Here is a 23171-nt window from a genome sequence, read left to right as displayed (position 1 = left end):
GTTTCATTTGTGTCTGCCAGCGTGTAATACCTGAGATTGTCTTGCCAATTATGAAATGGTCTTTTATTATATTAATATTGATAAGTCACTATAGGATAAAGATTTGTCTTCTCATTTTTTCAATTTAAATAATTTCTAATCATAAATGGCATGTTTAGACTCACATTTTCATGCAGATAAAAAATGATGAGTGTGAGCATATTAGTAAAATATTCCAAAGAGTTGAGCGATTTTAGTACCAAGTGGTATTTGAAAAGTTTTATATTGAAAAGTATTTTGTGTCCTAAGGTGATAAGTAATGCAATAAAATTAATTTTTCGAACACAGTGTATGTGCATCCAAATTATTATATCAAGGTTAAATATCATGGACAAGACAAATTCAGCAACACAATAGCATTATATGGATTTCAAAAGTGTAATAAACTGGATATCAAAGATATTACTGGATACTGGATATCAAAGATATTAATGTGAATATTTATTTACACTTACTTCTCTCTATATATAAAAGTTCTTAAATTTTTATTTCCCCATGTGTGAAATATATATATACATATATAATTGTTAAAAAAAAGTTCTAATTCGAGATTTTGATGAATCTCCACTTATCAGACGCCCGTAAAATATATTTCTGTAATTATATGTCTGTTTGGAAGTCTATGTGTCTGAGAACACGATAATTGAAAATACGTTGATCTAGACAGATGAAATTTGTTTTGAGCATTTAAATCAAAGTTGTCTGCCAAATTTTGAATGAAATACACTCCGAGTAAGTTTGTTTACCCGGCTATTTAAATATAAATTAACTCAATAACTACCAAATGAAGAGAACTAAATCGGGCCATAGAATTCACACCTAAAATATACATATATATCAAATTTAGAACCAACTCCATTAACAGGCTGACCGTCTGTACGCCTGTCCTTTCAGAAGTATGTAAATGTTATAATTCGGAAATGCGATGGCTTAAATACATGTATTTTATTCTGGGATTACAATTGTTGCAATATGTCAATTTTTGTTTTAAGTCGTTCGAAAAAAAATTTTTATAACGCACGATTAGTTTCTTGATATTTGTGTATAAATTGTATCTTGGCGAGTAATCGCCAAAACGAATTCGCCAAAGGGCTTATTAGAGTGCGAATTTTTATGTTTATTATTCTCCAGTGTCATGTATTTTAATTTGATAGATGATTAAATGTTTTTAAAGAAATAAGAAAAACTTTTAATGATCCTAAAAATGAAATTTATTGTGAGACTATTTGTATGGAAAGCATTGAATTTCATTTTCAAAATAAAGTTCCTACTTTCTTGACAGTAGAAATATCTTTTAATATTATAGCGTAAAGCTATTCTTTCCTTGACATATATTGAATATATTAAAATTATCTAATTATTAATAGCTATTCAACACTCATTATTTCTGTGTAATTTCGATTCAAGAATAAACCTTTGTAATTTTGATGATATTTTATTTATCTAAACATTATTTGTGAGAAGTCTATTCATTAATGAACTCTGATACCACTTCCGTGAATAATTCAGAAAACTCCATGTGAAAAGTATGAAATCCTCCTTTGAAAACGTAGAACTGGGCATTAGGAAAATACTTCAATGCTATACCTTTGTTTTCTTCTCTGAAAAAAATAATAAAAAAATATGAAAACACCTGATTACATATTATGCATTTTGCTGATGAAATAAAAAAAAATTAACATTCAAGAATTTACTGCTTTAAATGCAGGTTTAACTTACTGCTTAAATGCTGTTAAAAAAGAGTATTTGTCTCTTAACATATTACTTTACGATTTTTTAAGAAAAAAATGAAAGGAATCTTTTCATTTCCTGCATGTAGAGATTTAGTTTTTAATTTATATACAAGAAGGCAATAAAATAATTTTTCCTTGCTTGAAGGCATCTGCAAGCAATACAAAAGAATAAATGAATGAAATTTGTGAATGAAATGAATTTAATGAAATTTCATGGGAAGTTTGTGGAAGGACAGTTTATTTATATTAATGTCCCGTTTTTTAAAGCAACATTAGGGCTATTTTGAAACGTTCCTTGTAATTTTGAACCGTGATCAGATGAAGAGGACAAACCCTGAGCTGCGCCCTCTCTCTACGCCACACCAATGGGAGGACGTTTGGCACGGGTGGATTTAACGGGCTCCAGGCCCGCATACTCGAAGGTACTTTGGTGGAATCGGGTCTCGAACTTGAAACCCTCTGGTTTTGAAGCCATGAACTTACTACCGTGGCCCAGCTTGTGGGAGGATTGAGGGAATGAAGGTCGAAAGAAAAATAAAAATAAACCGGTGGTGTAATAATTTGTAAACAGGGAAATTCAGCTTACTAATAATTTTTCATATGGACAGATGAACATAATGCTCATTTTTATTTTTTTTTATTTTGCTTCATCTATACTACTATTATAAATGTGAAAGTTTGGATGGATGGATGGATGTTTGTTAGTCAATCATGTCAGAACGTTTGAACGGAATTAGATGAAATTTAGCACAGAGGTATATTATAGTCTGGAATGGAAATAGCCAAATAGTAGCCTATGATGCTACTATTTATTCCGGTTAATTGAGTGGTTAATTTCTTATTAATTAAAAACTAACTTTCTTGCCAAAAATTTGAGGCCAAATCCCGCCAAAAATGAATAAGGCTTCAGTTTTTTTCCCACGCTAATCAGGTTAGGCTTAACGTGTTTTCGACCGAATATTTCAAACGATTATATTTATTTTCTTAGTATTTGATGCATTTAACATTAAATATTGTTAATTAATCTTTTAATCGATCTTTCGAATTCATTCTGAAGTACTTTTAATTTAAAGTAATACATGAATTAAAGAAATTGAAAATTTCTAATTTGTATTGTGTTACGCATTATTGTAAATTCACGCATTTGCGTTACGCCAACTGGCGTTGAAAATTCAAGCATACGCAGTGTGTTCTGATTGTTGACAACTGTGTTTTCATTTTAATTGAAAGTTTAAAAATTATGTGTATTATACGGTTGTAGCTATCTCAATCTCAACGATAAATAAAATAGACTTGACTTGATTTTAAAGAAAAACAGACTTGATTTGCTGATTTGTTTTACTTCAGGTATACTATGTAAATAAATTGTTTTTAGGTTAGTTGAATGCTTTTGTAATTAAATTGTATTTATATCTATACTAAACGACTATTATAAATTTGAAAGTTTGGATGGATGGATGGATGTTTGTTAGTCAATCACGCCAGAACATCTGAACAGAATTGGATGAAATTTAGCTGAGAGATAGATTATAGTCTGAAATAGGACATAGGCTACTATTTATTCCGTTTAACTGAGTGGGTAATTGTTTATTAATTAAAAACTAACCTTTCCGCCAAAAATCTGCCAAAAATCGCCAAATGATGAAAGATTCAGGGTTTTCTTTCCCCACGCCAATGAGATTACGCTTAACATGATTTTGACTATTATTTCAAACGATTATGTTTATTTTCTTAGTGTTCGATACATTTAAAATTAAACATTGTTAATTAATCGATCTTTCGGATTCATTCTGAAGTACTTTTGAATTAAAATAAAACAGAATAAAGGAAATTAAAAATTTATAATCTATATTGTGTTACACAACTGGTGTAGAAAATTCACACATTTGTGTAGCCTCAATTGGCGTTGAAAATTCACGCATGCGCAGGAGTAACAAAAGCTAAAGCCATTGATGCTATAAATTCCAATCTATTTCCACGAAGTCACGGGTAAAAGCTTGTTTTGTATATTAATTTTTTGTATTGATTTTTCTAACGTTCTGAAAGTTAGATGTTTTTTATTATTTACTTTCTGCTCGTTCAGTGTGATTATTAAACTAACAGCGCTACAGTCTTAACTATCGGTGATTTCATTACATTTTATTTTGTTGAATTTATATCTCCATGCTTTCGACAATCTAAATATAAAATTCGTTTCTTTCCATTAAACAATTTAGAAACAAATATCTCCAAACAGGGAAAGCTATTTTATGATCATTCTCTAAATAATTTAAGTAACTATTTGAAAATACAAAAAGAAATCATTCAAAATTTAATGAATGAAATTACAAATTCGCTATCATATCTTCAAAAATCGAAGCATACAAGCAACTCCAAAGCCATTTTTCTACAAACTCTTTCTGGGGTTCTAAACGAGCCTTTAACGATATTCGATTTTATCTATGACGAAATTATATCCAAATTTTTTTTTCAGAACTTACATTCTGAAGGGCAATTTTTATTAAACCGAAAAAGTTATTTGCAGAGACTATCGTTACTAAATAATATTCTGTAGAATTTATAACCCACTAACAACCTTCCAGAATTTTTATATGAAACTTTGCTTATTTTTGTTCAACAGTTTTAGCTGCAAATTTCTAAAAATAGGGAAAGTTACTCTATGGCCATTCTATACATAATTTAAGTTACTATATAAATTTATAAAAATTAATTTAAAGTAGAGACCAATGAATTAATTTAAAGTAGATACCAATGAATTAATTTAAAGTAGAGACCAATGAATTAATTTAAAGTAGAGACCAATGAATTAATTTAAAGTAGAGACCAATGAATTAATTTAAAGTAGATACCAATGAATTAATTTAAAGTAGATACCAATGAATTAATTTAAAGTAGAGACCAATGAATTAATTTAAAGTAGAGACCAATGAATTAATTTAAAGTAGAGACCAATGAATTAATTTAAAGTAGATACCAATGAATTAATTTAAAGTAGAGACCAATGAATTAATTTAAAGTAGAGACCAATGAATTAATTTAAAGTAGAGACCAATGAATTAATTTAAAGTAGATACCAATGAATTAATTTAAAGTAGATACCAATGAATTAATTTAAAGTAGAGACCAATGAATTAATTTAAAGCAGAGACCAATGAATTAATTTAAAGTAGATACCAATGAATTAATTTAAAGTAGAGACCAATGAATTAATTTAAATTAGAGACCCACCTTCAAGAACTCAACATACAAGCAATTCTAAATGACTTTCTCAACGAATCCTTTCTGATTTTTGAAATGACTTTTTAAAAATCCTCTAGCTTTCACTATGGTAAAATTATATATAGAAAAATGTTTATAAACTTACATCTTTATGGGTGATTTTTCACCATACAGAAAAAGAATATTTCCAAGATATTTTGGATTGCTTGACAAGTTGAGTCGAAACGTGACGGGATTTTCTAAATGATCCATGACGGCATTAACATTCAGATCCCATGTAAGCTTTCCTGATTGGTCTTTTTTCAAAGGCAACTTTGTAAGACTATAACTCTCACTTACCTGCAAAATATTAAAAAAGCACGGAACTCATTAGAAAAATTATATGCATTTTATATACAAGCAAATCGAATAAAGAAAACAATAAAATAAAGTTATTTTTGTGCAAAAACTACTCATGTACATCATCAAGATAGATAGTCACAAAACTACAATGTAGTACTATTTATACTACAATGAATTAAACGAGAATTAAAAAAAAAAAGATATTTACTTTGTCTTGAATAATCGAAAATACTTTAATCTTTGTTTATAAAAAAGATGAATATGTCTGTTAACTCTTTATAGGCCAGAGAGGGTGACCAAAGGCTACCAAATTTGGCACATATATACTTTCAAGGGTGCAAATGTGCACCTCGTTGCAATGATTTTTGAAATTTTAAGCAGTTACAAATTACTTGAAATTTTAGTACTTAGGAACAAATACATAAAAAAAATAATATGTATATCATCTTATAATTAGAAACATTATGTTTTCAAAGATCCCTATTTTTTTGCCATAGAATATTCTCAAATTAAAACAAATATTTTTAAGCCACTTTTTTGACAATATAATACATAAAAAAATGTAAATAAAATTTTATATGCACAGACATGGTTTTAATTGCAGGAAATATTAGCTTTCATCAGTGTGTTGCTATCACGCTGAGAAAAGCTCAATTTAGAAGATAAAATTAAATTTCACAGCATCCCCAAAAAATCAATTTTTAGTTTGTGTTTCAAAGAAATAAAATAAATATGAAACACGATATTTTCAACAAAAATAAATGATTGAAAAACGTTTTTAAAATTTTGAAATTTTCCTTTGTTATTACTTCCGTTATTCTGTGCTATTTTAGACAAACATGATTTATATATACAGGGATAATCAGAGCTGTCATTCTAATTTGAGCGCAATAGCTATTTTCTATTGCGCTCAAACCAGTGTCACCAAACCGTTAAAAAGACGCATAAGCATCTATTAGAAAAAAATGGTATAGGCTTAGTAAAGAGTGCTGTAAGGGCCGGGATAGCCTGGTTGGTAGGACACTGGATTCGCCTCCCTTGGGTTATGAGCTCGAATTCCGCCGGCTGAAGACCCCCTCCCCGTGTGTATGGTGGCTGGTGTATGAGTAAATCTGTCAGGGCCACGAAGACCTCCATGTCGAGACAATAACATTGGTGGCACTGGTTCAAAGAAGATCGTTCTCTGATTCAGGTCTAAATTACGATGAGTGAATGAAATGCATGAATGAAGTCTGCCTCTTATAAAGGGTTGTGACGCAGCTAAGTAAGAGTAGCTAAGTCGTACTATTGGCAATAGATGGCGCTACTGAAAAAAAAGAGACGCTCTCTCCGCTTAAAATGGTTGACATTCGTCAGCGGACTTTTCTATGACAAGTACCATAAGAAACAGCAAAGAATACTATTTTATGTAAGTTGAGTCAATATATGTTATGAAGAATTACGAATTTTATATAGATTTTCCTGCTTATGAGTTCGTATTTGGTAAAATATTCTTGAAATATAAACATTTTTGAAATTTAAGAAAGGTCTACTCAATTGTGACTGAAATTCAGTGAGTTGCGTAAGTATAAATATTAAAATCATATAAAATCGAGAGCATTTGGTCTCTACTTTGACCGTTTCGAAAAAGATATGCCAACGAACGTCCAGAGTTCATCGATGATTAACCTAAAATTATGAAATTGTTGATTGTGCTAGAATGATGGTATTCAAAATTTCATAACTCGATCAGATTTGTTTGCAGAAGGAATAAATGTTTTTTTTATTTAAATGTTGGAGTGTCAGAAATATTTCACTAAATATGATTCCTTAGGAAAAAGAAATTAATAAAATTTTGACTTCACAATTTTTTCAAACGTACATTTATTTACTAAAACAAAATGAAATATTATTACTTAAATCATTTAAATCATTTCGAATATAAAACTAAAAACTGAATTTTATGTTTAGTCAGATAAAATCTAATTGATTATTATTTTTGACATTGCATAAATTATAGAAAACATTCTGTAGTATGCATAAAATTTTAATGCTGGATGATTCTGGATCCTGCATTCATATTTTTTTAAAAAAGATTTATATTTTAGAAGATGTATTGCTTTAAGTGTAATTTAATCAAAACCGTTTCAGTTTATAGTTTGAATTTTAAGGGAACTGACAAAAATTAGAAAGAGAGTATAATAAAAAGAAACGCATAAGTATTTTATAATAGCATGGGCTATATGATTATTGTCAGAATTTGCAGCTTGAAAATATTTTGCTGAAGAAGCTATTAAGAGGTTAGGTTAAATAAAATATTGAAAATTTTAGCAAGCACTAATCTCAGCGCCAAGGCCCATTAATAATAAATAAAGTATATAAAAACAGTTAACTTTTATAATGAAATGGAGGTTCTCTATTAGTGAATTACTGAATGATAGTAAAAAAAACTGTTGACCTATATAGGAGTCACTTGCAATCATACAATTTTTTGGGACGGACCTCGTCATTTTGAACCCCGGTCAGATGACGAGGACGACACCTAAGCTTGCACCCCCCCTATCCACACCACACCAGCGGGGGACGTTTGCTCATGACGGATTTAACGTGCAACAGACCCCCTTACACGACGGTTCTTCGGTGGAATCGGGTCACGAACCTGAAACCCTCCGGTTCCGAAGCCGAGAACTTACCACCAGGCAACCGCGGCCCTTTTATAAAAACGTAGTTGTATTTTAGATACAGTTATTGTAAGATATAGTACAAAAAATGATTTAAAAAGCAAAAGTTCAGATCTCCCAGTTACGATTGCAGGGGCAATATAGTGAATTTTCCAAATATCAACAGAAATATTTTTTAAAATCTATTTTCAATCTTTACAGCAAAAGTATTATAAATGGAAATGGAAGAGAACCTACAGTTAAAAAAAATAGATGATAGAAATGCAAAAAGATTCAGAAAAAGAAGAAATCCACCAACAATTACAGAGAACTGCAAAAGAAAACTTTGCATTTTACTTCACAAATTTTCGACGTGCGTGTGAAATGCCGTCGTTTGTTACGTATACATATTCCGGAATTGTTTTCTCAATCACTCCGTGATTCCCTAGTAAACAGTTCCTTATAGCATTCACCTTTTTCGCTTGGGACTCCATGCTCTGTAACAAAATTATTTTTTTCCATGTTTTACCCAATCTTGAGGTTTAGTCCATTCTTTTAGAAATATCTCTTTCATTTAGTGCAGTCTCATTGTCGCACATAGGAACTTCTCGAGACTAGCTGAAATTGGAATCACTTTGGAAGATCACCTCTTAACGAAATGTAAAGCTTAACAGTGCTGCATAGGCTGCACAGTTAGGTATTAGAAATTTTTATCTTCACAAAAAAGATGTACAGCCCTGTAACATAAAGTTTCTACAACTGGAGATCTAATTAATCAGAATTACAAAGTAATTCCAGAAGTCGTTTCTCCAGTATTTACAGATGAGAAAAATCCAACAGTTGCTGCATTGTGCAATGTGGTTCCAGGAACACATTCATTCATGCGAAAGCAGAGGTGACCTATGGTTACATACAGCAGTCTACAATATCCTTGGATCTATCATGTCTCAATTTATTAATATACCGTCAAATTGAATTTTTGAAGACTAAAATTGAAGTGAATAATGCTAAAGACAACATTGCACACATTTGTCGCAATGATCCAAAATAATCGGCAATCATGCCGAATATTAGGGTGCATTAGAATTTGTGAAAGAAATATAGAATATAGCTTTTTGCGCTTTTGCCCAGTTTGAAAGATTTTACTCATTCTCACAATATATATTTGATTTTCCGTTTTTTTATTTGAATCTTATACAGTTCCAGATCCCTCAGCTGAATGGAACCAACTCTGACACACAGGGTCCATATCTATAAAAACCGTTTTATAACAACTTGTTACTCAACACTAAAGGGAGTGAAATAAGGTAGTAGAAGGATTTATATTTTTTTGTCATGAATTCAGAGCATATCATTCATTAAAAAGTTTTTTACATGATCTTAAAATGCAAAAATTACCTTTTCAGTGACATGAATAGTGGCAATTTCTCTCATTTTAACCACTTTCTCCCAAATTAAGTTCAACACAATTTACAAAAAAGAGAATAGTTTTTCCACAAGGGGGTGCTCTTCAACCTTCTGAAAGTGTCTAAAATGTAAAAGATGTAAGAATATTGTTCTCTGGTAATCAGAAAACAACACATGATTAGAAAGAAATTTGGGGCTGCCATTTTCAAAGAAAGATGTGTTTGTATAATTTTGTGTGTTTGAGTCACAACTTCAGAACATGTCATTGCGTAAAAATATTTTTATTCCCCCATATAATGGAAAAAAATTCTTTGCTTATAATAATAGAAAAAAATATCTTCAGGAAATAAATTTCTTTTCCGAATAACTATTTTTTTAATTTTAATCATTGTTTTTTCAAAAAGTAAGCATATTTTATAGCTGCGGGAATTGATTCTCCACGAGAGAGCATTCTTTATACTTTTAGAGCGATGCTGGATTGAGAATCACATTAATGAAAGGGTTTAATTGCAGCATTCTCAAAGAGAGCATCCACTGAATACAATGGAGCAGGAATATTTTGTATTGAATATTTTTTCATCAACAAAAGTTGAGATGAACCACACATAGATGGCAAATTCATTCTGAACAGCTGCATAATATTTCTCCGGCAAAACATAATTTTCATCTATAAATTTTATCAGTCATCTTTATTTATGATGAAGAAACAGTTAAGATATTTTTGTAAACTAATGGATTCATTAAAGCCTATAACAATATTAAACAATTTTTCCTCGTTGAAAAATTAATCCTAATTTTTTGTTCAATCGCATTTGTTTATCTATCTATCGTGTGCTCTTGTTATTGCTAAAGCTAAGTATTTTTCTTTGAAAAGTATTCCTTAGAACTTTTTAAAAAAATAAATGTGAAACACGTGTTTTCAGCTCCTTTTTTCCAGCCTGCAAATTTTTTATCTGATTTTTAACATCATTGAATTTAGAATTCAGGTAATTTTTTTTCAAGTTATTCACTACTGTCATATCATCATCATCAGTTATTTAATTATAAATATTGGCTTTCAAAATTGCTGCAATTTATTGTACTATTTGGTTTAATTCTTTTTTCTTTTTTGCACTTTCAAATTTTAATGTCTCATTTGGTATCTCAAATGTATCTTTCATGGGTTTTTTTTATCTTCTCGTATGCGTAGTATAGAAAATATATAGCAATTGTCAAAAAAAAAAAATCGAACTTGAAAACTTTCCGTAGTTCAAAAAATACATTATTGAAAAATGTCAGTCCATTTGTCTATCTATGATAAAGATAGTTCTAAAACACTTTGTGATAGACAAATGAAATTTGGTATACGGTCTTTACACCAAATTTGATGATTTCTATCAAATTTTGAGTAAAATCTGTTCAGAGGAAGTCCGTCTATCCGATTGTCCGAACATAAGTTAAGACGATAATTACAAAATTAAGAGAGCTAGATTGATAAAATTCGGTACACAAATTTAAATCTATACTGCAGACAGCTATTAAATTTTGAGCTAAATCCTACCAGCGGTTGACTGTCTGTCAGTCTGTCCTTTCAAAAACATACAAAAGCGATAATTCAAAAACGCAGTGACTTAAATATATCAAATTTGATATAGGATTTTGTGACAGCAAGTGCAGTTTTGTGTCAAATTTTAGTTTTAGATTGTTAGGAAAAACGTGTCTAAAACGCAAACTGGATTTTAAATACTATTAATACATGCCAGAGATTAATCACCAAATGGCTCGATATTATTTTCCCGATACTATTAACTGCCTGCGAGGGATTCATCGCCAAAACCCTCGCCAAAGATTGCACAATAGATTTAGTAAAAATGCTAAATTCACGCTATTTCGTAACTACTGTACGACGATGACATGCAAGGCGTTCTCTAGCATGATAAGTTTACCAAGCGGTATGTGAGGAAATTTTGGAGGAATTACTCCCGTTGGTTTTAGCTTGGACTCAGTGAATAAATAAATATTTCTAATGATACGTTTATTTTGATTGAGTTATTATATGTTTTCCTCGTGCCGACTTTAATGTCATATATTCTTTTACAAAGCGTGTTAATGGACACTTTATTTAGCTTTGACAAAGTAAAACTTTTTCACATATATTTAATATTATTGTATCGCGAATTCATATATTTTAAAGTTATATCATCATTATTGTAAGATCATCATCAGGGCCCAAATTTATTACTGGATTGGGAAAATTTCATTAAAGAAAATTAGAAAATTTAGGTTTTAATGTTATATGCTATGAAAGCAGGTTACAAAAACCTGTGCGAAACCAAAAATATATCCCCAAAAAATGCGTGATTTTCATAAAATATTTATTTTCAAGCACGTCTGCAATCCTTTGAATGCGCAATGCAGCTTGCACCATAAAAATTATTTACTTGATCATATATGAATTGCAGTTAATATTAAGATATCTACGTGCATTATTGCATCAAGTATTGAAATCAAGAAGTATTAAGTACCGAAGACTAGAAAACCTGGTAGGTTGTGGGTTGTCTCCTTTTAAAATTGTTAATCTCTCAAATTAAAATTGAATTCACTAAAGTTACCAGTAGCAATCTTATATATATATATATATATATATATATATATATATATATATATCCGTTTGAAGCAACGCTAGTGCTATTTTTGGACGAACATCATAATTTTGAACCTCGGTCAGATGATGAGGACGAATCCTGCAAATTAAAATTATTTTCTTTCATTTCCCATGTTACAGTAAGCCCCAAGCGGATTTGGGCGACCTTAATTCCTAAAGTAGGATTCGACGGTAAAAAACAAAACAAAAAAAATCAGAGATCACCATAATGCTTTTCATATACAGAATTCAAAATAATATACTTTTAGAGATTTTCGAAATTATACTCTTATCTTTATTTACCTAAAATAACTACAAATGATTTTTCTTGAAAAAATATTGATGTCTATTAATTTATATACAACGATTTGATTCATATACTTAGATAATGTCAATTTAAATGCATTAACAGGATTGCATTTTCTTCTCTAAATAGAAAATTGGCAGAACTTTTTATTTTGATGGAGAAAACATTATATCTCCAAGAGATACAGCAATTTTTATTAGCACCTTCTTTATACTTATATGAAAACTTAAATATGCATTCCTTTGTTTTATAACAACAGATTATTTTTTTTAAAAAAATACTTTCTGCTTCTTAAAAGTTATGCATAGGAAAAACTTTCGTAATGATACAAAAAGAAATAAATAATCATTAAAATATAACTTACTTCTGGATAAAATTGCTTAACCAGTGGCAGAATCCGTTGGTGCAATTCATTTTCTGGCATATTAGCTGGAGCATTTCGAATATATCTGTCACAAACTTTAGTAAAAAGTAACATTTTCTTAGTAACTTCGGGGTGGTTTTCAGGATCTTCGACTACCATGTCTTCCACAACTAACTTTTCGACCAGTTCTGGCTTTAAAAGATAAAGATTTTATTAACTTCCATTAATAATAAAAGAGAATATGAGTTGTGTGTTGGCACTCTAAAGGCCAGAATATTTGACAGAGAGTTCCGAACTATTGAAGCGAAAGTCCAATTATTTTCATTGTTACAACTAATGTTTCATTTTGAATTCTTTTTCCCTTATTGCTCAAAATATAAACATTTTGCTGAGTTACTAAAATTTTTTTTATGAACTGTATTGAAGGATGATGTGTGTACCTTGTAGAGCATTTTTTTTGAAATTTTAATTAATTAAAAATGCATGATGGATTTTTATTTTTATTTTTCCGCTATATTCTCGAATGTATTATCGCTGAAATTGATTTTTTTTTTTGCCCTTTTTAAATTAAAAAAAAAATGTTTTTAATGATGCCAAATAAGCTAGCAAACAAATAATTTTTTTTAATAATTTAATAATTTTTTTTAATAAACAAATAATTTTTAAAAAAAATATTTTTAGAACTTTTTAGTGCAAAATTCATTGTTGTGACAAAATTAAAAAATTGCCTTCCTTCATGAAATATTTATATGCCCCAATCTCTTTTGTTCTTCAAAGACAAAGAAAAGTTCCTATAAATCAGCGTTTCTCAACCTTTCAGTATTCTTGGCCCAGTTTTCAATCATAACTTTCATCGCCCCCCCCCTTACAATAAAATGTATACAACAATAATGTATATTGAGTATTTTGGATTCTGTTTTTAAATTATTTTTAATTAACTGCCAAAGCAAGAGTAAAAGCGAGCCAACGTTGGCGAGAAACCACATCTTGCATTTTGGATAAGAGTGCGGTAAACAGATGAAGTAAATGAAAGCGGAGAAAATTTAAATATTATATTTGAAATGAAAGCCAAATAGAGAGATAACGTTAAAAGAATATGAAAGTAGAAAAATTCATCAATGAAAGTTAACCTAGACGGGGTGAGCTAAATTTATAAACGGGGAATACATTTTTTAGAATAATAAAAGAAATAAAACAAAAGCATGACAAAACGAAAGTGAAAAAAATAGGAATGTTTGTGCAGGGGACTCCACACGACCGAGGCCGTCTCGAGCATGCGCGGAGTAAATATTTTCTCATAAGAAGAAGGAAAATATTCGATACGCAAGTTTCAATTCCAGCCAGTCTCAGTCGAGTCGATCCTTTTATCGCTATCGAATCAATTGTGAATTTGTATGTTATATATGTTTTCGTGTTCATTGCAATTCACCATATAAAATATCCACGGCAGCAGATTTATGCAGACTCATGAATAAATTTTTAAGCGGAAGTAAGCATGCATTAGACGATAGTCAAGCATCAACAAGTACACAGACGAGCTTGGTTCCGAAAATAAAATCAAGGAAATATTCTCAAGAATACTTAAATTTTGGGTTTACCAGTACTGAAGTAAATGAAGAAAAAAGGCCCCTGTGTATCATTTTCTCAAAATTGTTGGCCGCAGACAGCATGAAACCTAATAAACTTAAAGGACATTCGGAAACCCTTCATCGTGAGTACGTCAACAAACTCAGATAATTCTTCGAATTAAAATTAAAATCATGTAACAAGCAATAACAATCATAACAATTTGCGTGACAAATTGTTTTCAATACAGCTTGATGAAGCAACAGATAGTAATAAAGATGCTCATTTAATTGCCATGTTCGAATTTGTGGTAATATGCCAGTAGTAGAACTACTTTTCTGCAAACCAATAGAACTCAAAACATCAGCACTCGCATTATTTGCTATTTTAAATGATTTTATGAACGAGGCAAACATAGAATGGAAAAATTGCGTCGGAATATGCAGATATGCAAGCACTTTTAAAATAAAATTCGCCTCAGTACACACATTGCATGATCCACAGAGAAACTTTGGCTTCGAAAGAAATGAGTACTGGTTTGAATATTGTGTTAACTACAGTTGTAACCTTAGTAAATTATATAAAAATGAGACCCCTGAAATCGAGATTTTCTGCACTTTGTGAAGACATGGGTTCAGTACATTCAGCGTTACTATTTTATTGCGAGGCAAGATGGTCATCACGTGGGAAATTTTTGCAACGTGTTTATGAATTAAGAGAAGAAGGCTCCATTTCCTAGAAGAAGAAAACAGACCGGAGGCCGAGAATTTTCGCGATAGTTTATTTGTGATGAAATTGAGGTACTTGGTCGACATATTCGAGAACTGAGATTGGCTATTTCTAATATTAAGCCTTCCTTCGAAAAACTTTGCTCTTCAAGACAGGCCCAAGGAAGTCACTAATAATTATTAAATTTGTTTTTAATTTAGTATGTTTTGATTAAGTAAGTTGTTTTACTTCAATAACTTATTAAATATGTCGAAATGTATTTTGTTTTCTATGTGTATGTGTGCTTACCTTTCAGTCATAATATTTTCTCTTTTTCTCTTTTAAATAATATTTTCTCTTGGATTATCTCCCCCCCCCCTTTTAGTGTGCTCACGCCCCCCTAGGGGGGCGCGCCCCACAGGTTGAGAATCGCTGCTATAAATTATATGTAACGTTTAGATGAGAACCTAGGCCGGGATAGCCTGGTTGGTAGAGCGTCGGATTCGCGTCCCTTAGGTTGTGAGCTCGAACCCCGCCGGCCGATGATTCCCCGCGTGCTTGGTGGCTGACCCGCCTTAAATCTGTCGTGGTCACAAAGTCCTCCATGTCGAGAGTAATACCACTGGGGGTACTGGATCAGGGGTGATCGTTCTCTGATTCAGGTCTAAATTACGATATGTGGTTGAGTGAATGAAATGCGTGAATGAAGTCCGCCCCGTAAAAAGGGGTGTGACGTGTGTGTAGTTAAGTCGTTCTCTTGGCCCTAGATGGCGGTATTATAGAAACAAGAGGCGCTCCCCCTCAGGCTTAAATCGGCTGTCTGCAGACAGCGGGCGTGTCCATGGCAAGTGCCATTAGAAATGACAACCTAAGCAAGTATTGCAATAATGTTGCTCAATATGATGCATGATATTACACAATATTGTTATATATTGTTCTAATTAATGCGATATCTTTTGACATTATTATATATTTTTCAGCCATTAGGGAAGTAAGAAAATCATTTTACATTTTCGTGAAAGACAATGTGTAATTTGTTAAATATCACTCAGAAATTTAAAATTACAATGACATGTCACTATGATAACAAGAGAATCCATTAGACCAACTCTTCTTTTGTTGAGAGATTCACGAACATTTAGAGACGCATAAGACTGTTATAGTTTGTGTGGATTGCAACGGTTTTAATGGTATTGTAATGTCTTCAATCTAGGCATCAAAATAGCTTTTTGTAGAATATAAACGAAACAAAAGGAAGACCATTAATATAATAAGGCAGAAGATACTGAATTTATGATAAAAAAAATTTACTGAAGTTTTATTAATATCAACTTAAAGATAAGTAATTTGAATAATACTGGGAAATATATTGGGAATAATGTTGAACAATATTATTCAATATTGCAAATATTATACTATATATTTAAGAATTTTATATTACGTTTATGATAAAAATATTTTACTGAGAGAATTATGAATATCAAGCTAAAGTTGATTTAATGGAGATCAAATACAACCAATATTTCCGTCGAAATAGATGGCTACCAAAGATGGCTAGTATGAGAAAATAAAATTGTAATAATTACATTCCAAAGATTTCACGCAAAAAATATTAAAACAAGATGAGATCCAATAAACATTAAACTTTAGTATTAAATGTCTTACAATAAAGAAGCCCAATGAAAAAAAAATATTTCTTGTACAATTATCCTTCAAATTTTGCCATCAGATATTTTGCTTTGATTAATTTTTTCCCTACTAATCTCAAATTTTCTTAAATTTTCATTGTAGTTAAAAAACATTTATTTTATTTTAGGTAACAAACACACAAACAGTCTCGTAAATTATAATTAATGACTTCATTGTTAAGTGCCAATCACACTATATAGTATACATTGTGATATTATCACAATAATATATCTTAGAAATATATTCCATCCAATAACTATGTAAATATAAACATCTATGTAAAAATAAGACACAATTTATAGATTACTGATTAATTAATGGCCTTGTGAAGTTGAATTTCATTTGCTGAGAAAATTTTATTAAGGACACTTCTAAAATGTAAAATAATATATCAATTTAGCTTTTAATATTTTATAGAAAAAAGGTGATTTGCTTAACCCTTATGAATACAGAAATGCAAAATTAGAATTTTGTGATATTAGAAGTGGTTTAGAATAAAAAATTTTCACATAATATAAGACACTGACTTCATAGCTCATACATCATGTAAATTCAACAACCATATTCAGTATCACTAATTTAGACTAAAAATTATTTTACCTTTTCTAGTGCTAGAGCCATCATAGGTTTGCTTCCAATACTGTGAGCAACTAATACTGCTTTTGCTATGTGTTGAGACTTCATGAAGTTCTCAATGTCCGCCATAACATACTTTACAGTAAAATGTTCACTGTATTCGCTTTGACCATGATTCCTTAAGTCTATCGAATAAACCTAAGAAAATATCTTTTGATTATTTTCTGTGATTATTCAAAGCAACATTGGAGAAAGACCATGTTAAAATATATATATATATATATATATATATATATATATATATATATATATATATATATATATATCCGAATTTTCAAGGTCATTTCAGAGCTTGATAATAAAATTTGACTATCCTTTGTCCCTTTTTTGTATAATTTAAATTGGATTATTGAGTTTATAAGTAAATTGTTACAAGTTTAAGCTAAAACCAAGTAGGTATTAGAAAGTTGAAAAATATTTTGCAACCTTTAATTTCTAAGCAACTGCAACAATCGAAAATTTATTTATCACAATAAGGTGATAAATCGCTTACTTTGAATAATGTTTATCTTTTAAATCATTCAGAAATTACAAAAAAAAAATCGTTTCAATTTCCCACATTATGACATAAAGGGTCCATCTACAAATTCGTATGGCATTTCCACTCGCTGATTAAAATTCAATGAAAATTATCTAATTATAGTATTTATTAGTCAACAAGAGGAAATCTTTTTATATATATAGAAAAGTGGTCGTCAGAATACTTAATTTGGCATTAAAAAATGGAATATTTTATGTGATTGGAAGATATTAATTAAACTTTTAATGCAAAAAAATTTCTTTATCAGAATTACTCTTAAAGTTTTTTTTTTTTACAGTTTATCTTTTGTAACAAAGGTAGGCGGATGCTGTATATATAAAGATTTATATGTCGAATCTCATATTTTTTGATTGCTCGTTATAGAATTCTTTGAAACGGCTTGTGAATTGTGGGATCGTGGATAACTTCGCCAACTTAAAAGGTAATGTAAAATTGGAATTTGTACAATAGGTAGATCAATAGGAAATGGGGGTATTGTCAGTCACTATATTATTTTGAGAATAACATTATACTATTTCTGCAACCCCCCCCCCCAAAAAAAACCCGTACAGAATGCTTTTAGTAATTAAAAGCATTCAGAATATAAGAACAATTAAGAATACATAAAGAATATATAAGAAACAAAGAATAGAATAATTGAAAATAATAATAAAAATATATAGAATAAAAAAATAAGAAGAATATATAAGAATTATTCAGTATAAAGGAATAAAAAGTCTGTACTTGGAAGATAAGTTCAGAGTTGTAAAATCAATAGGTGAATAGCTAATGCTGATTGAGAATGAAATATAACTGAGTAAAATTTATTTTAAGATAATTCACTATCTAATTTTTAACGAGTTCATTAAATTTTTTGTTTTTGAAAATTTTAATTCTATTTTACTACTAAATTCAATGGCAGTTATTTTAAAAATAATTTCAGGAAATTTATTTGTGATAAAATAAATAATCTTTATATTGTCAGAGATAAAAGATAAAGCTTTTAAAGCTCTCTAATCCCCAAACAGCTCTTTTCTTCGTCAAACGATGCTATAACGGCCTAAAACGGCATTATGGATTCAAATTGGTAGAAACAATGTACAATTTTTGATGCTCGAACATAAATTTTGGCAGGAATTAATTTGAGTTTGTAATTGATCCCATCTATCGCAAAATTCAAAAAGCACCCACAAAATAATAGAATGGCTGGGAATTAATCATTGAATTTAAATTTGTCTCGATAAGCTATCATCTCTTGACAAATATATAAACCTTTTTTCCTCGAAATTCTCATTTTCTATTTCAAAAACCTCTATGAACACAAATCATCCATTTTGTAATAGTTGATACATGAAAATAGCATTCAAAGTACCTGAATTGCACGGATTTACTTCTAATTTTCTTGTTACTTCTGGTTTTCAATGTTTTGCTCATTAAAATTTCATATCATTATAATTTGATGGATAAAAGTGTCCACAATCATCATCATCATCATCACGCTACAATGTCAAAGGATCAAATAATTTCTAATTCACAATTTATGCATATTCCTGAACTGCAGCCTACTATTTATCCAAAAAATATCGTCACCGCTTAAGAATAATCTATACTAGTTATACAGTAGAATATATGTATGTTTGTATCGGTGTGTTATAGAACAGATCATTAGATATAGAATTATCACACTAAGTACAGATACACATTTGAAGGAGGAAATGACCTTCTTGGAGTGATTTCGCTTGAAATTTTAATTAGAATTTTAAACAATAACAAAAAAAATTGAGTTTTTTTTCACCATAATTTCTGAACGGATTACAAATCAAATATATATTTTTTTCTTTCATTTTCGTAAATGTCAAAATATTACTTTTTTATTTCATCAATTTAAAAACCTTATATTTTTTGTCTGTTTTAATAAAAATTATTATGTTTCACATCATTATTTATTAATGTACTGGAAAGAACTTGTTTTCATTTTTTATTCAAACATTTAAACTAAATATTTCTTCCTTTATCGAGGATAAAAATGAGCATATTTTTACATACTGGGCAGGTATTTTATTAATGTTTATATTTAATTAAATGTTAATTAACTAAACAGTTGTTTAATATTTTTATGAAACACTTTGAAATTTTTTGGTTTTTATAACAAAGATTTAACTCTAGAAGAATTGTTCATTTTTAAAATACTCAAATTTTTAATCACTGTAGTTCTTTCTGAAAACTGAAAAATAACTGTACGCATAAAGATATATTATAATTTTTTTAGATATTAAAGTCCTCATATCAGAGTACTTGGAATCGCAGAAAGTTTAATGTAAAATGTTTTGAGTTATTGCGTAAATTATGAAATATGAAATACAAAATTAATGAATACAAAAAGTAATGAATACAAAATTAATGAATACAAAAAGTAATGAATACAAAATTAATGAATACAATGAGTAATGAATACAAAATTACAATGTTGAATGATTTTACTATTATCTTTATATTTAGTGAATATGTTTCCTTTGAAAAAGAAAGTTATACAATTTCTTAAACAATTTGAAATTTTAGATTAATTAAGTTTGTTGCTTGTTTATTATATACGTTATGAAATATCTGAAATAGAACCTTTTACATGTTTCTCAAAGTTTAAATTTTAAAAATAATTTTCTGGACAAGCAACTGATAGCTATAAAGGCTTTTAGCAATTAATAATTAATACCAGTAAATCAACTGAATCTCAAAAGTGCTTTGCGGATCAGTTGAAATTAATTAATTTTAAAAATCATTAGCTTCAGTTCATTTACTGAAAAATAGAAAATATTATGTTATCAAATTTTTAATTAAAAAAGAAACTCAACATTTTGATGTAAGAATAGAAATACTCTAAACAAATAATACTTTTTATCACATCTATATAGTATTTTAATGAATACTCAAGTGTTAATAATTAATTAATGAATTCAGGTGTTAATTAAATTAATTAATTGTTAAATCTTTGTATTTTGATGATAGTTATTTTCTATTTTCAACAAAGCCAATAAAAGTATGTTTTTCAAAAAACTAATTTTAACTAAGATTTTTTTTTGAACTCTTCATTCTTAAATGCTATCCGTATTCATCATAAAGATTACGATAATTTTTAATCAATTTTCTCTCAAATTTACTAAAAGAAAGCGATTATTATGTGGAATGAAAAATTAATTAAAATGAATCGATAAATTAAAACTTAGTATCCGAAATTTTCATTGCTATTAGAAAGAAATTTTAGATATTTAACTAATAAGAAAGCAACTTAAAAATTTACTACAAATCCCCGTTCCAAAAACATGAAATTCACAAGTATGCAAGAAGTTAATTAAAATTTTATAATACTATCTTTGAAAATATGTAATTTTAAATTTTAGCTAACACAACAATATCAAATACGGAATTTTAGTAAATTAACATAAAACCAGAATTTTACTTTTCTCTTTGTTTTATTGGCTATCTTATGCTTCACAATATTCCACGAACGATTAGTTGTAAAAAAACCATGGACGAATATAATTGGACATTTCATTGAATCAGCTCCATTCTCAGGTTCATTAACCGTGAAAAAGAGATTGACAGGTTCATAACTGAAAAACATACAGAAAAAAAATATTTTTGAGCACATATTATCAAATAATTCTAAAATTATCGTGAACACATTGATTGGACAGTAAAGTTAAAAACCATGAACGTATTTTAAACAGATTTCAAAAACTTTTTAGATATTTGAAAAGGGAAGAAAATTACTAACAAATAAATACATAAAAATTAATTTATTTAATTTTTTTTTCAAATTTCTAAGAGAATAAAGCTATAAAGCTGTCTTAACAATTTTTTTCTTTTTTTAGTTTACAGCTCTAACCACACTGATATGAAATATACAACGTTTATGAATTTATTCAATAATTTTTGTTTTTATAAATGATGAAATAGTGTATGTTTTGTTGGTTTTTCTTTTAGCCATTTTAAAAACAACTATTATCACGCCATTTGGTATAAAATTCATGAAAACTATTTATTCTCAATTATTAAGAAAAATTTTTCTTTGAGTGAATATTATTTTTATGAAATAGAAGTATAATTTGTCTTGCCACGTTGTAAATGGCTGTTGCAAATTGCAAACTGCATCATAGATAAATCTAGACATTAATGAAATGATGAAATTCATAAAATCACAATCAAGCAATATGTAGCATTAATGTTATGAATTGTTTGAGCTTGCATTAAATATTCATTTGTAAAGGGCATAATTTCTTTCAAAAGTTTACGAAAAAGAATAAATTGCACGAATGAAAAAGAAAATAAAAAAGAATAAATTGCACGAATGAAAAAGAAAATAAAAAAGAATAAATTGCACGAATGAAAAAGAAAATAAAAAAGAATAAATTGCACGAATGAAAAAGAAAATAAAAAAGAATAAATTGCACGAATGAAAAAGAAAATAAAAAGAATACAAATAAAATGAAATAATTTCAAACTACGAGGGAAATTACCTATTTTCAGATGACATTTTGATTTCTTGAGAACAAGTTGCAAGGGAACAAGGATACGTGCGAATATTTTTAATTCTTCCACGATTTCTACTTGAGAAATAAAAGAACTAAAACACTTCTTTTCTTGTTTATATAATTAGGATTTAAGGAATATTTTTGAAACATCCACAGCATCACACGGGCGTCATTCTTACCTATTATTTCCTTAAGAAGAAAAACATTAACGATTATTTTTCATAGGTGGTGAACGAATTCTGTCAGTTAACCAATGAGAGTGTTTGTTTTAAACTGCCTCATAAACATACAGACGCTGTAAAAAAAGAACCACCGAGCTTTATTCTGACATCGTTCCTCGTGTAATTATAGAAAAGGTGTCATTCGAAAGGTGGGGACTCAACTTACAATCAGTATTTTCTTTCCTTGCAACTTTTTTAGTCATAACATCCGCAGCCTGATTGTCTCTGATATTTGTGTGCGTATACTCATATAAGTTTGATATTTGTCTCAACTGTTATTTAATTTTTAAAACAATTTACGATAAGGATTTAAGTAATTTCTGAAGTCGATATATGCACAAAAAGCCTGGCTTAGTCTGGCAAGGCAAATCTTTTTCGCAGTACAAAAGTGCGAAAACTATATTTATAAGTTCGCTGGTAGCAAAGATGACTTTCGGCGGGTAATACAATTCTGTTTGTATATATTGTAGATATCTGCTTTGTCTACTTTAAAATATGATGAAAGGAAATCATTGCATTTGTGTTTTATCAAATATAGCAATAAAGGACACTCGCTGTCTTTAATATGTTTAGATGGCCAACGTTTTGGCGTTTACAAAAGGTCTTCTATAATAATTTTTTGTTCTAAA

General features: G+C 29.2%; 1 protein-coding gene across 1 annotated transcript; it reads right to left on the bottom strand.

Annotated features, from left to right (window-relative positions):
• Positions 1-1264: 1264 nt before the first annotated feature.
• LOC129965721 (protein ABHD11-like) lies at positions 1265-22439 on the bottom strand. The gene is made up of 6 exons (XM_056079844.1): positions 22307-22439; positions 21247-21400; positions 17237-17410; positions 12674-12865; positions 5137-5330; positions 1265-1640 (listed from the first exon to the last, which is right to left on the bottom strand). The coding sequence occupies exons 1-6, from the start codon at positions 22321-22323 to the stop codon at positions 1505-1507; spliced, it is 867 nt and encodes a 288-aa protein (XP_055935819.1). The 5' UTR covers positions 22324-22439; the 3' UTR covers positions 1265-1504.
• Positions 22440-23171: the final 732 nt, after the last annotated feature.

Source organism: Argiope bruennichi, chromosome 4 (genome assembly GCF_947563725.1).
Source record: "Argiope bruennichi chromosome 4, qqArgBrue1.1, whole genome shotgun sequence".
Classification (NCBI taxonomy): domain Eukaryota; kingdom Metazoa; phylum Arthropoda; class Arachnida; order Araneae; family Araneidae; genus Argiope; species Argiope bruennichi.
Note: the sequence above shows the minus strand (reverse complement) of the source record. Positions and strands in the feature narration are given on the sequence as shown.

Coding starts and splice junctions, on each gene's coding strand:
- LOC129965721 (XM_056079844.1), bottom strand. Junction 17,411..21,246: donor CCAATAAAACAAAGAGAAAA/GTAAAATTCTGG, acceptor ATATTTTCTTAG/GTTTATTCGATAGACTTAAG. Junction 1,641..5,136: donor GAAAAATCACCCATAAAGAT/GTAAGTTTATAA, acceptor TATTTTTTTCAG/AGAAGAAAACAAAGGTATAG.